Below are 15000 nucleotides of genomic sequence, written 5' to 3'. Positions count from 1 at the left end.
ATGAGGTATCTGTGAGAGTTCCTTTAATGTGAAGTTTTTTTTGTTAGAGTAATGTTTTCTGTTTTTAGGGCCATTGAATCCTAGCAATTTCCAGCCCAACCCAAATTGTTAATTATTCATGAGGAAGCTCATGTGTCTGTTTACCCTTATTTTCACTGCTGAATGGGATCATCTGCCTGTTTGATTAGGAAAATTTAACAGGTTATCTTAAATACTTACTTAGTGATGTGATACCTGTTTTTGTTTGTTTTCCATTGAATTGTCTTCATATCCTTCACCATTTTTATTGGTATGTCCATCTTATTGAGTGGTTTTATCAGCATGCATTAAATTCTGAAACATTAATATTTAAGACTTTGCCATTGGTGTTGGGATTTTCCCTCTTCATTGGAAATTTGCTTTAAACCTAATCATAATTTTTAACTTTACAGCCCCCTTTTAAACATTTTTTTTAATGTTTTTTTTTGTTTTTTTTTTTTGATGGGGTGCCTGGGTGGCTCAGTGGGTTAAGTATCCAACTTCTGCTCAGATCATGATCTCACGGTCCGTGAGTTTGAGCCCCATGTCGGGCTCTGTGCTGACAGCTCGGAGCCTGGAGCCTGCTTCGGATTCTGTGTCTCCCTCTCTCTGACCCTCCCCCGTTCATGCTCTGTCTCTCTCTCTCTGTCTCAAAAAATAAACATTAATTATAAATAAATAAATAAATGTCTATTTTTTTGAGAGAGACAGAGCACAAGTGGGGGAGGGGATGAGAGAGGGAGATATGGAATCAAGAAGGTTCCAGGCTCTGAGCTGTCAGCACAGAGCCCGACACAGGGCTTGAACCCATGAACCTTGAAATCATGACCTGAGCCGAAGTCGGATGCTTAACCAACTGAGCCACCCAGGTGCCCCAGCTTTAGAGCCCTTTTTAGCATGTAATTTAAAATCTGCTATTTTGATACAGAATGATTTGTTTCCTATAGACTTATAATTAGTATTTTTTCTCATGAGAGGTCTTTCTCTTCTGTCCCTTCCTTGCAAACATTTAGCTTTTTAACCAGCCTGAATTTATCATGATATGTGTTACAAGAAGGGAATCAATTGTTCTTCTCCCTAAATTGTCTCAGAGTTAAGGTAAAATGTTTTAAAACTTGAGGATCCATGTGTTTGGGGAAGGTTAAAAATGAGATCACTGCAACAAAACAACGAAAACTTAAAACTATAATAATAGATACCATTCATTGCAAAGTTGCTGTGTTCAGAGAAGTAAGGAAAATGAAGCTCAGAGAGGTTTAAGTAAATTAAGGGCAAAAGGCCATGTATAAGCAGATGAGCTAACTTTTGAATCTGTATCTGCCTGTATGGTATATTCTGAGAAGTACCACTGTAAATAAATATGTTTAATTTTATTAAACTTAGTTTTTCCCAAAGTTATTTACCCATAGAACCCCTCTTTGGATTTTGTGGTGAGATCAAAAACACCAACATCTCGTGGGTTAGTATTTTTTGGAACATATTTTGAGAAGGGCTTTTTATTATGAAGTCAGGTTTCTGGTAAAAAAGAAGGTGTAAGTCAGCTAAAACATATTCTCCTATCATGGTGTAATTGCTTTCCAAAATATAACTTCTCAAGTGCAAAATTTTAAGATACTGGCAAGGGCTGGGGTCAAAAAAAATATCCCAATACATTTCTTTGTATTCTGTGAGGAATATGAAGCTGTAAATAACCTCTTTATTCTTTGTTTGAAAACAGTCAGGAGGTATGTAATTGTTGAGGTCAGGGATCAGCAAACTACAGCCCATGGGCCAAATCCGACCAACTGTCTTTTCTGGTAAATTTTATTGGAACACAGCCAGACATGTTTGTTTACATATTGTTTATGGCTATTGTTGTGCTACAGTAGAATGTTGAAGAGTTGTGGATGGAGACCATATAGCCCACAAAGTCTTTGGCTCTTTACAGCAAATTTTTGTTGACCCCCCCACCCCCCAGTTTAGTGAGTGGTCTTTTTGCCTACTTTTTATTTTGTATGTGCTTCATCTGTGTGTACTCTCTGAATTCCATAACTGAAGTTCTTGACATTGAATTATCTACAATTCATCCTCGGTAAAGGAAATTCCTTGGGAAATCAAGTTGAAGTGTTGTTCCAGAGGTTTTATTATTATGAGTAGGTTTTAAACTCCTAATATGGAAGATTCCATAGTTTTGTTTTTCTGAAGGATAAAGCTATCAAGCATTTATACTGGCACATTTAGCTATTTTTTTGTTGCAAACCTTTATTGATTTGATGGAAATCATAGTAGGGTAATACTGTCAGAAATAGCTAACATCTGGGGTGCATGGGTAGCTCGGTTGGTTGAGCGTCTGACTTCTGCTCAGGTCATGATCACACACCTCGTGAGTTCAATCCCCTCATCCCCTCATCAGGCTTACTGCTGTCAGTGTAGGAGCCTGCTTTGGATCCTCTGTCTACGCCCCCCTCCCCATTGCCCCTCCCGACTGCATGCTGTCTCTCTCTCTCTCTCTCTCTCTCTGTCTCTCTCTCTCTCTCTGAAGATAAACATTAAAAAAAAAAAGAAATGGCTAATATCTGTTGCGTGCTATGTATCAGGCTCTTTTCTAAGCACTTTACATATGTTATCTCATTTACTCCTTGTAACAACTCTGTGAGGTAGGTAATATTATCCCTACTTTTATAGATGAGGAAATTAAGGCATAAAGAGTTAAGTAACTTGCTTAATGTCATAAAGATAATAATGACTTTGGAAGGGTCTTTCAGTACTTGGACGGCTAGTTCACGAAGGCTTTAATAGGTCTTAACCCCCTTTCTCTACTAGGTGATGCTTCTGTAAATCCCTGTAGATAAGGCTAGTATTTGAAACTTTGGTGCAGGGTTATAATTCTGTAAACTCTCAGAAAACCCTCTGACTCATCATTATGCCCTTCACATCAACATATGATGCTTTTACAGAGCAGTTAGTCTAATCACTATAAACATAAATCACATCTCTTCACAACTTGTTCTTTGTGAAGTTCCATTTCTTTTATTATATCTCTGCTCACATACCACCTTCTCAGAATGGTCCTCCCTGACCATATTAACTAAAAGAGCCTGCCTCGCATCCACTTTATATTATGAGTCACTCAGAAATGTTTTATATTTATAGGCTGTTTTCTCCATTAGAATATAAGCTTGGGGCAAAGACTTTGCCTTTTCATTTCAAAATAGAGTGGATATATTTTCTATCATTCTTTCCATCCCTTTGCTATAACCAGAACCTAACTTCTCTCACAACCCACTTGCCTCCTAATTCCTTGATTCATGAGTTGAGTTCTTGCATACTTCTTATTACCTCCGACAAGCCACTGTTCCAGTGTCATCTTGGAATGTCCCCATTTATTCCACATTCTTCCCACCTTTGTACTCTTTGGTAATTTCCAGGACCCCATTTTTTCCTCCTTGATGATTATAATTTCTGGCTCACAGTCTTCTCTGTCCCTCTTCTTCCTGATTTGATGATAATTTTAATAGCAGTTCTTTCTTTTGTTTTTCAACTCTTTAGGTATCCACAGGTATGGTCAGATGCTACAGTCATCACTGGGACTTGTTCTGCCTTTATCATGAGCTCTGAATTTCTGCTTTCGACTTAGGAGTAATGTGCTTATATATGTTAGTGAAGTTCTGTAATTCAGTCTTTATCAGTTTTATGTGCATCAGGATCAGCTGCGGAGCCTTGGTAAAGCCCAAGTATACTGGGTCATGCCCTCAGAGATTCTGATTCATTAGGTGTGGTTTGATGCCCCTGAATTTGCATTTCTGTCACTTTCCTAGGTAATACTGAGCCATGTCTTTGAACCTGCATTTTCAGGAACACTGCTCTAAATCATACTTACCCCGCCCTCTTCTACTCTGCCTCAAGTTTCCATTCACATTCTTGATTTCTTTACTTTCTATTGATGATTTCTATGATTACTTTACTCAGGTAAAGGCCTTCTAAAGAGGGATTTCTCATGTTTTCTCTTCTTGAAATGAACATTTTTCTCTTTACCTTTTTCATGTTCTTTTTTCCTTCAGTGCCATTCTCGTTTACCTTGTTCCTTTGTCTCATTTTCTCCTGTTGATTTTTGGCTCTTTATCAGTTAATATTTTGCATCTTAGTTTAAAAGTTTCTCCTACAGTAAATTGACCTTTTCCTTCACCCTCCAGATATGATCAAATAATCCCTTTCCCTCAAAATATTGTTCCATTTCTCTCTTCCTTCCTCTGCCAAACTTTTGGAAGAAAACTAATGGCTTAACTCCTTTAGTATATATATCTTGATTTCTTTTCTTCTTTTTTTATATTGATTATTTTCTTACGAAATGTATTGTCAAATTGGTTTCCATACAACATCCAGTGCTCATCCCAACAGGTGCCCTCCTCAATGCCCATCATCCACTTTTTCCTCTTCCCCACCCCGCTCCCCATCCATCCTCAGTTTGTTCTCTGTATTTAAGAGTCTCTTGTGGTTTGCCTCCCTCCCTCTCTGTTTGTAACTATTTTTCCCCCTCCCCCTCCCGCCTGGTGCTCTCTTGAGTTTCTCAGAATCCACATATGAATGAAAATATATGGTATCTGTCTTTCTCTGCCTGACTTATTTCACTTAGCATAACACTCTCCAGTTCCATCCACGTTGCTACAAATGGCCAGATTTCATTCTTTCTCATTGCCAAGTAGTATTCCATTGTATATATAAACCACATCTTCTTTATCCATTCGTCAGTTCGGTGGACATTTAGGCTCTTTCCATAATTTGGCTACTGTTGAAAGTGCTGCTAAAAACATTGGGGTATAAGTGCCCCTATGCATCAGCACTTCTGTATCCTTCGGATAAATTCCCAGTAGTGCTATTGCTGGGTCATAGGGTAGGTCTATTTTTAATTTTTTGAGGAACCTCCACACTGTTTCCAGAGCAGCTTCACCAGTTTGCATTCCCACCAGCAGTGCAGGAGGGTTCCCGTTTCTCCACATCCTCGCCAGCATCTATAGTCCCCTGATTTGTTCATTTTTGCCACTCTGACTGGCATAAAGTGGTATCTGAGTGTGGTTTTGATTTGTATTTCCCTGATGAGGAATGATGTTGAGCATCTTTTCATGTGCCTGTTGGCCATCTGGATGTCTTCTTTAGAGAAGTGTCTATTCGTGTCTTCTGCCCATTTCTTCACTGGATTATTTGTTTTTCGGGTGTGGAGTTTGGTGAGTTCTTTATAGATTTTGGATACTAGCCCTTTATCCGATATGTTATTTGCAAATATCTTTTCCCATTCCATCTGTTGCTTTTTAGTTTTGTTGATTGTTTCCTTTGCAGTGCAGAAGCTTTTTATCTTGATGAGTTCCCAATATTTCATTTTTGCTTTTAATTCCCTTGCCTTTAGAGATGTGTCAAGTAAGAAATTGCTGCGGCTGGGGTCAGAGAGTTTTTTTTCCTGCTTTCTCCTCTAGGGCTTTGATGGTTTCCTGTCTCGCATTCAGGTCCTTTATCCATTTTGATTTTATTTTTGTGAATGGTGTAAGAAAGTGGTCTAGTTTCATTCTTCTGCATGTTGCTGTCCAGTTCTCCCAGCACCATTTGTTAAAGAGACTGTCTTTTTTCCATTGGATATTCTTTCTTGCTTTGTCAAGATTAGTTGGCCATACATTTGTGGGTCCAATTCTGGGGTCTGTATTCTATTCCATTGGTCTATGTGTCTGGTTTTGTGCCAATACCATGCTGTCTTGATGATTACAGCTTTGTAGTAGAGGCTAAAGTCTGAGATTGTGATGCCTCCCGCTTTGGTTTTCTTCTTCAAAATTACTTTGGCTATTCGGGGTCTTTTGTGGTTCCATACAAATTTTAGGATTGCTTGTCCTAGCTTTGAGAAGAATGCTGGTGCAATTTTGATTGGGATTGCATTGAATGCATAGATTGCTTTGGGTAGTATTGACATTTTAACAATATTTATTCTTCCAATCCATAAGCACGGAATGTTTTTCCATTTCTTTGTATCTTCTTCAGTTTCCTTCATAAGCTTTCTATAGTTTTTTCAAAAAAAAAAAAAAAGGGGGGGAAGGAAAACTTCCAGACTCATTCTGTGAGCCAACATTACACTTTGATTCCCAAAACAGACAGAGACCCAGCAAAAAAGAACTACAGGCCAATATCCCTGATGAATATGGATGCAAAAATTCTCAACAAGATACTAGCAAATCAAATTCAACAGCATATGAAAAGAATTATTCACCATGATCATGTGCGATTCATTCCTGGGCTGCAGGGCTGGTTCAATATTTGCAAATCAATGAATGTGATACATAACATTAATAAAAGATAAGAACCATATGATCCTGTCAATTGATGCAGAAAAAGCATTTGACAAAATTCAGCATCCTTTGTGAATAAAAACCCTTGAGACAGTTGGGATAGAAAGAACATACTTAAACATCATAAAAGCCATTTATGAAAATACTTATTTCTTAAAATCTGCTTTGGTTTCCAAAGTTTTATTGGACAACCCATTCACTGGTCACGTGACTCCAAGGTCTTAAATGTAGAGCTCTCTGCCAGTCTATGCAGTACTTTATATTAATTCTCCTTTACCCTTTAAAATTTCTGTTCCTTTGCTTTGTAGTCAATACTTTTCGTTTTTGCTTTTCTGATTACTTCTATTTTCATTCACAATAATACCCTTTAATCCTTCTCTTTTTCTTGAAGTGTGGAATACTTTCCCTACCATCTAAATCTGTGCTATCTAGTATGGCAGCCAGTAGCCAAATGTCCCAGTTGCAATATGGCTAGTTCTGACTGAGATAATCTAATCTGTTAGTATATAATATGTACTGGATTTTCAAGATGTAAGATGAAAAAGAGAATGTAAAATGTCTCACTAAGTTTTAAAATCTTGAATATATGTTAATAATATTTTAGATATACTGGCTTAAATAAAAATATTGCTAAAATTAGTTTTACCTGTTTCTCTTTTTAAATATAGCTATTACACCTGTGGCTTGATTATATATCTGTTCAGCAGTGTTCATCTTTCCTTAAAGATCCTCCAGATGAGTTTTCCATGTAATACACATTTCTCTTCTGAATTACAATACCAGTTCTGGAACATTTAGTCCCCATCCCCCACCCCCCATAACATACTAAGCTTCTTTAGAACCAGGGTAATTCCCCATAGTGCTTTACATTACATATACTGGGATATAGAGATAAAAGAGATAGAAATATGAAAAAATGTATATACATACAAAATAACATGAATAAAGGACTTGGCTAGCATTATCACTTTGTCAAAGAGGATACTTACAGTAGATAATGCCTATTGTGAGGTTTTTGCTAAATATGATGGGAAATATGAGGGCTTGATGTGAAGGGGAGGTGAGACTTTGCTCTGAGATATTAAAAATCTAACATGTACTTACCCCAAGGATATTCAGTCACCCCAGGCCACGCTGGTGGTTCTGAACTATGCTGTTGTGATTTTACCGCCATCTGGTGTCAGGATTAGGAAACTGTAGTTCAGCCTTTTGCCTACTCCCTTACCCTGCCTCCTGCTGGAGAAAAGTAGGCACTCTTTCCTCTGCATATGAGCCTGTATCTTCACACCCTAGATAAGTTATCAATAAGAACTCTAATTTCAGTGTAGGAAACCCTTTTTCTCCTCCTTGGAGTAGGCTTTCCTTGGCTTCCTTAGTAACTTACCAGTTTCCCTCATGTTTCTGTGGCTATTCTCTTTCATTCTCAGATAGCCCATTTCTCTCCCAATGTAGTAATTTCCTAGTCCTAAGTGTTCCCTTAATCCAGTCCTAGATTCTAGGTCCTACCCAAGGCTTTAAATAGAAAAAATTACATAATAATCTATTTATAGAAAAATTTATAGTTATAGCCAAAAAGGTTCTTCTAATCTTGACATTGGTATGTCATTGGTAGGCAACTGCTTACTAAGATGTTACATGAGCATCTCAAGCTTAAAATATTCAAGGCTAAATGTGGATCTCCTACCCCACCCCAATTTCTCAAATCTGTTTTTTTCATTTCAGTAATCCATCATGCCAGGATTCTGGGAATCATCTTGGCAACCCCCATCTCTTATTCTCATTAGTCAGACATTCACCATGTTCTATTGAGTCTACAAAGATACATTCTTGTTTGTGTTAAAGTAGTCCCCTGTTCTGACCTTATCTAAGCTACCACTATCTTTTGTCTGCCTGAGTAAGCTCCTAATTAGTCTCCCTGCCTATACTCTTGACTGCATTCACATGTTTTATTTATTTATTTTTAAATTTTTAAAAATGTTTTTATTTTTTTGAGAGCGAAGACAGAGCGTGAGCAGGGGACGGGCAGAGAGAGAGGGAGACACAGAATCCGAATTAGGCTCTAGGCTCTAAGCTGTCAGCACAGAGCCTGACACCAGGCTCAAAATCAGGAACCACGAGATTATGCCTGAGCCGAAGTCAGATGCTTAACCAACTGAGCCACCCAGTCACTCCTATTTGTTTATTTTTTTAAGTAGGCTTCACGCCCAGCATGGGGCTTGAACTCACAACACTGAGATCAGTGCTTAGCAACTGAGCCACACAGGTGCCCTGCCCCCTATGTTTATTTGTTTAATATCAGCCTCTCCTTCTAGCCTGAGAGTTCCATGATGAGGGAGGGACTCCATGCATTTGGTTCACCATTGGGTCCCCAGCACCTAGTACAGTTCCTAAGATGTGTGTAATGCATATGTAGTCACTTGGTTCTCAGTGATGTTGATATGGCTCCTGTTGTTTTGGTAACTCAACTTGAACGTATTAGAATTTCTTGAATTCTTTATTTTGGCAGTAGTATTTTGTCAGTTCATTTATCATGAATGAGTTTTAGTTATTTTCTACTTTGGTCCAGGAAACTTAATTGTACCTGTAAGGACAATATGTATTGGGTATTAATCTGCCAATGACAACTTAAATATTAGGGACTGCTGATCAATATACTGAAATTATTTTCTTTTTTTTTTAAGTGTATGTTTATTTATTTTGAGAGAGAGAGAGAGAGAGAGAGTGAGAGAGAGTGTGTGTGTACAAGCAGGGGGAAGAGCAGAGAGAGGAGAGAGAGATAATACCAAGAAGGCTCCACAATGACAGTGATGTGGGGCTTGATCTCAGAACCCGTAAGATCATGACCTGAGCTGAAATAAAAAGTTGGACACTTAACTGACTGAGCCACTCTGAAATTATTTTCTGAGCATTTGAAATTACAGGCCAGTGGTTTATCTCTCAGCATTCTTCTGTCTGAAATGCAGTGTTCCTTAATTTTCATATGGAAGTATACTTGCTAAATCTTCAATTAAAACCTGTTTGACTCCGGGTGTTCGTTTAAATAGAGGCCCAGGTCTTGATAGTTTTAGTAATTTTGATTTGCTTTGATATTTTAAAGTTGGTTTTGTTTTCTAAAGTTTTAGAACTCAGACTTAATTTCTGCTTTGAATTGATTATATTGCTTAATAAGGAAATTCAATTTGTAAAAGTAGAGGTGAGTTATTAAAAGCTGGTGTTTAGAGGTAAGCAACAATCTGTACACTAAGGATGCAAGCTCAAGAGAACAAGGACTTAATAGGTATATACCAGGGTTTCTCAACCTTGGTATTACTAACGTCATGGGTCAGATAGTTTGTTGTTGTTGTTGTGTGTGTGTATGTGTACATACGAGACCTGTCCTGGGCATTGTAGGATTTTAGAGCATCTCTGGTCCCTACTCACAAGTGGCAACCCCTCCTCTCCAGCTGTGACAACAAAAATGTCTGTAGACATTGCCAACTGGCACGAGGGAAGCAAAATCATAGCAATTAAAAAACCAGTAGTATAGACTATAGCAGAGGATCATAGTCCATTAAATGTCTCACTTGGGAAATCTTTGGCATTCTCTAGATGTCACTGAGAATGTGGTAGCTCTGTGGAATATTGCTAATGGCAAACGGAAGTAGAGACTATAGGACTGTGTTTTTCACAGTTTAAAATTTGTTTGCTTAGAATAAAGTAACTTTTGCCCTTAACTACTTGGTTCTACCCCAAACTGAAGAAATGTAGCATTCTAAATCACATTTCACCAATAAAATTTCATTTTGTGGACAGACATTAGAAGTTCAGTGGTGATTAAAAAAAGGGGGGGCGTGGGGAACCAAGATTACAGTAAAGAGCAGCTTGTAATCAGAGCTTTTGCCATTTGTATTGTGTATATATAACTTACAGGATATAATTCACTTTTTCTTTCCCCAAAGGGACATGAGAGATGGCTTTAGAAGAAAAAGTTTCTACCCTTCCCATTATGCAAGAGACCGATCTCCTCATAAAAGAGACCCTCCTTTTTTCAGAGAATCGCCTGTAGGTCGAAAGGATTCTCCACACAGCAGGTCTGGCTCCAGCGTCAGTAGTAGAAGCTACTCTCCAGAAAGAAGCAAAACGTACTCTTTGCATCAATCTCAACATAGAAGTATGTATTTTTAAGACTTCTTTTACAGTCTCCACTAATGAGGAAGTATTGATTCAGATTGCCTTATAGGTATTGCTAAGAGAGAATTTTTTTTAGCCTTTTATTTTGAAAATTTTGAAACTTCTAGAAAAGTTGAAAGAATAGTATAATAAATACCACACAGATTTTTTTGGAACCGTTTCAAGTTGTGGTCCACATTGACATTTTACTTCTAATTCTTCAACACAGAAGATGTGTGTTTGTAATCATGTTGGAAAGTTACACACTCTTATATTTTCTGCTAGTTCCTGTATTAGTCCATTCTCTTCAGTCTTCTGTCAGTAGAAGATATCTGTCTCTATATATCTGATTAGTATATTTTTCATGAAAAATCTCAGTGGTTTCCCCTAAATACAAGGTGTAGCCTTATTTATAGATCCTAGAGCTAAATCCTACCTTAGGTTCATTTTTTTTTTTTCCAACCTCCAATTTGTTTGTTTGTTTGTTTGTTTGTTTTATTTGGAGTACCTAGACATGCATGGCATTCTGTGCAATCATAGCATGGCATTCTGGCTGAGTTGCTCAGTATGTATTGGAATAAATAAATGAAGCAACTTTTTTAGATAATCTGTTTTATCTTTCTGGACTCCACTGCCTGCAATTGAGCTCATTTACAAACACTTCCTCCTGCCTGCTAAATGCAAGGCACTGTGTTAGATAGAAGGATATCCCCGTCACCAGGGACTGGAATATATTTAGGTATTTTCCCCTTAACTAACAACAATTTTATCAATATGTAAATATAACAGATACAAGATAATTTTTTTTTAATTTTTTATTTCTTTGAGAGAGAGTGCATGAGTGGGGGGTGGGGCAGAGAGAAAGGGAGAAAGAGAATCCCAAGAAGCTGTGTACTGTCAATGTGGAGGCCAACGCAGGGCTCAAACCCACAAACTGTGAGATCATGACCTGAGCCGAAATCAAGAGTTGAATATAACCAACTGAGCCACCCAGACACCCCTAAAATATAACTTTGATATAAGAATTGATATGTCATAAATGAGTTAACCTGGCATGAGCAGGTCAAGGTGAGAGAGATTCTCACTCTGGGGGTTAGAAGAACACATGGAGGAAACGACATTTGGGCTCATCTTTTATTTCAGATTTCTACAAGTAAAAGTATCTTCTAGGTGGGGAGAATTACAAGCCAAGATACAGACACCAGAAAAGTCAAGGATATTTCTTTTTCTTTACCTTTTTTTTTAAGTTTCACTTATTTATTTTTTGAGAGAGAGAGAATGAGCAGGGAAGGGAGAGAGAGAGATAATCGCAAGCGGGCTCCCTACTATCAGCATGGAGCCTGATGTGGGGCTCAAACCCACAAACTGTGAGATAATGACCTGAGCTGAAATCAAGAGTTGGATGCTCAACCTACTGAGCCACCCAGGCACCTCTCTTTTTCTTTACTTTTTAACTTCCTTCCTATTAAATGTTCTTCCAAAGTATAAGAGTTTTAGTTTAACAGCATTTGCTTCCTACATGTTCGGACTGAGAGAAGGTTACTTCAAATCATTAGATTGTCTCCATTGTAGCTGTTGCTGGATTCCTTTATTTAACGAAAATTTATCAATTTTTTACTGATTTCAGAGCTAAGTAGAGTGGGGCTTCCAAAAAAAAAATATTTTTGGATACATGTATATGAATGGTCATACAGGAGGTAAGAATGTCATTTGAAGGATTTATAACAAACATTGTAACTTACATATGCCCACTTGCTTAAAATAAACATATAGTTCCAGGTAACTGAAAGCTTTTCTGTGGAGTTCAGGCTCTAGAGTTTGGTATTTTCTCCTTTGTTTTACTTCCCTCTTTCCCACCCTCTCCCCTTTCAAGAGGATAAATAACGTCTGAGTTCTAAAGTACACTCATATGCACAGATGTAAATATTAGCCAGACACCTTCTGAGAAGATGTATTTTTTTTTGATGTGTCTGATTAAATACAAAGATAATGATTAAGAGGAGGAAAGTATCTTTGGAAACTGATTATGAAGGCTTTTGAACAAAACATGAGTAAAATGGAAGCTTAAGATTCTTGACAGCTTGTAGTGAACCTAATTATTAGTGAATTTGTCTTTTTCCAATTCTCCTCTAAAACATATTTTTAGGGAGGAATTTTATGTCAGCTTTCCGCCTGGTAGTTAGTAGCCAAAACTTTAAAATCTTGAGATGAAATTGTAGGGAAGCCCCATGTGATACTCCTGTCTTAGGGTCTCCGTATACTTTTCCCCATCCTTTGTGGTCAAATTGTTTTACTATCTGGAGTGATGAATAGATAACAGAGAAAGCTGGGAAACTAAAATACGGTGCAAATTGAGTGAAATAGAACATATGACTTTGGTATGCCTTCATGTTTATATTATTAAGTCATTTAGCTTCAAAAGTTAAGTTCTTTAATCAAGAAAAATGTTTGTTCTGGGAAAACTCTCTTTACAAGTTACTTGGGTTGTAACACTTTGGGCTGAGCTATTGAAATGTTTTTCTATACTCCTTTCATGTAAATAGTTTTCAGAATAGTTACATAAAATCATCTTGCAAAAAGTTAATGGAGAACTTATTTTAAACATTAAATAGAAAAAGTAACTGTTATGTTACACACTTCTGATACCAATTCTTGCTTTGAATCTAAATGTCACAGATAGTGATGGCACCTTGCTATTCTTCAAAAAAGGACTGCGAAACAGGGTCCTTAAATTATCATTTAAATTGGGTTAATTAACAACAATGTGTTAATTTAGTTTTTTAATGTAAGTTAAAATTTGGGCAAAAATTTTAAATGTTTCTACAAATAACAGGTAAAAACAATTTTCTTACTTTCCTAATGCCGTCATTTTGCTAAGTTTAATTTTTTGCTTTTTGTTCATACTTTTCAGAGTAATTTTAATTTAATAATCACTAGTAGTTTGGCCATGGTAACCATTTAAAGACTAATTCTTCCTGATTCTTCTGTGCATTTAGTGTATCTCTTATATGATTAATTATAAGTCACAGAGTGGTTTTCACTACTTTTTTATCTTAACTACTAATTTCCCATTTTGTGCTTACACTCACATATACATGTCTACATATGTATTTGATTAAATTTCTTCTATAGCCTTTTGAGTTAAACCTGTAAACCTTGCACTGCTTTGTAGAGTAATTATCCTCCTAAATCAAAATGTTATTTTCATTCTGTGCTTTATATTTAAGAATTTTCTGCCTATAACTTAATTGGGTTTACCTGTTCATACCTGTCACTATAATATTATTTTTTGTTCGTTTTTGTTGTCCATATTTATATGCTAAGTGTAGGTTGTCCTAGTTAACCTCATTGCCTTTCCCTTTGTTCATTATGATGCTATTCCAGTTAAAATTGTTGTATATGTATCCTGTATATTTTTATTTGAAGTTTATTATTTTTATTCCTTTTAATCCAACCAAATATTTCCCCATTTGTCAACTCTCAGATATTTATTTCCTTTTTTCCTCCTCTTTCTCAGTTGAATCTCATTATTTTCCTATCTTACTCTTTTGTTGAGGATAATTATTTAACATTAATAGGTGATACCAGAAATCACTCAGGACAGTTTCCTGTCCTCATTCTTTGTTAAAATACTTCCTGTGATAAATTTACTATATCACAGTCCAGTACTTCCATCTTTGTATAGTTCATTTTTTATGATACAATTAAAGCTTGTCTTGTAACCTCTATGCAATACTAGTTATTTGTCTTAGAGCCATAAAAATGTTTCTTCTTTTTTTATGTTGTAACATTTCATGTATCTGAAGAATACGATCATAATCTTCTTGGTTTTTTTTTTCCCCCCACAGGTTCAAGTATATTTAGTTCCTTCAGCTTTTATTTGACATGTTTTCAGAACTTTGCTTTCCTAATTTTCTTTCTGTACCTGTTAAGTTGTGATGCCAGAAGTGAACTTTTACTTTGTCAACTGGACTGTGTTACTGGCCCTTATTGAGACTGTAGGCAATTGAAACCTAAGCCATCTTCACATATATTACTATTTAACAAAATGCCCTCCAGCCTGTAGTTTTTTTTTCATGTAGTTTATACATTAAAAGAAATCTAGGAATGCTAAATTTCATATCATTAACTTCAGCTTATTATTTTCTTCTATAGGGATCTTAAAATCTCAGTGATTCTGTATATTTGCAGCAGATAAAAATAGCAGTTTCATCGACAAAGGAAATATGCTTTGGGTTTTTTATTAGTCATTAATAATTATGTTGACTGGCAGATAGCCAAATTTAGAAACCTCTAGAGACCTCTGTCTGTGGACTTCAACCATTTTTCTGCATTATTTTTAACTAGTTGTGATCCTCTTATCTTCCTTTTCTCTTGAGGATTTCATGGAAGACTTTATCAGGTGCTTTCTTGAAACTCTTAAGTTAGAATGAATTTCCTGTATCAAAAAGGGACATAAAAATTACCTTGTTTTGCTTTGTAAATCCATTGTGGCTCTAGGGATGATTATTTATTTATTTATTTATTT

At 36.5% G+C, this 15000-nt stretch overlaps 1 protein-coding gene across 7 annotated transcripts in view; it reads left to right on the top strand.

Moving 5' to 3' along the window:
* PPHLN1 (periphilin 1) overlaps positions 1–15000 on the top strand; it is a 151583-nt gene that overhangs the window by 49233 nt on the left and 87350 nt on the right. For all 7 annotated transcript variants that reach the window (XM_040488409.1, XM_040488405.1, XM_040488410.1 and 4 more), the window contains one exon: positions 10262–10473. In XM_040488409.1, the coding sequence (XP_040344343.1) occupies positions 10262–10473 (212 nt within the window). The remainder of the gene's footprint in view (positions 1–10261; positions 10474–15000) is intronic.

This window comes from Herpailurus yagouaroundi, unplaced genomic scaffold (assembly GCF_014898765.1).
Source record: "Herpailurus yagouaroundi ecotype Mexico unplaced genomic scaffold, PumYag 166, whole genome shotgun sequence".
Classification (NCBI taxonomy): domain Eukaryota; kingdom Metazoa; phylum Chordata; class Mammalia; order Carnivora; family Felidae; genus Herpailurus; species Herpailurus yagouaroundi.
This window is presented reverse-complemented; position numbering and strand designations above follow the sequence as displayed.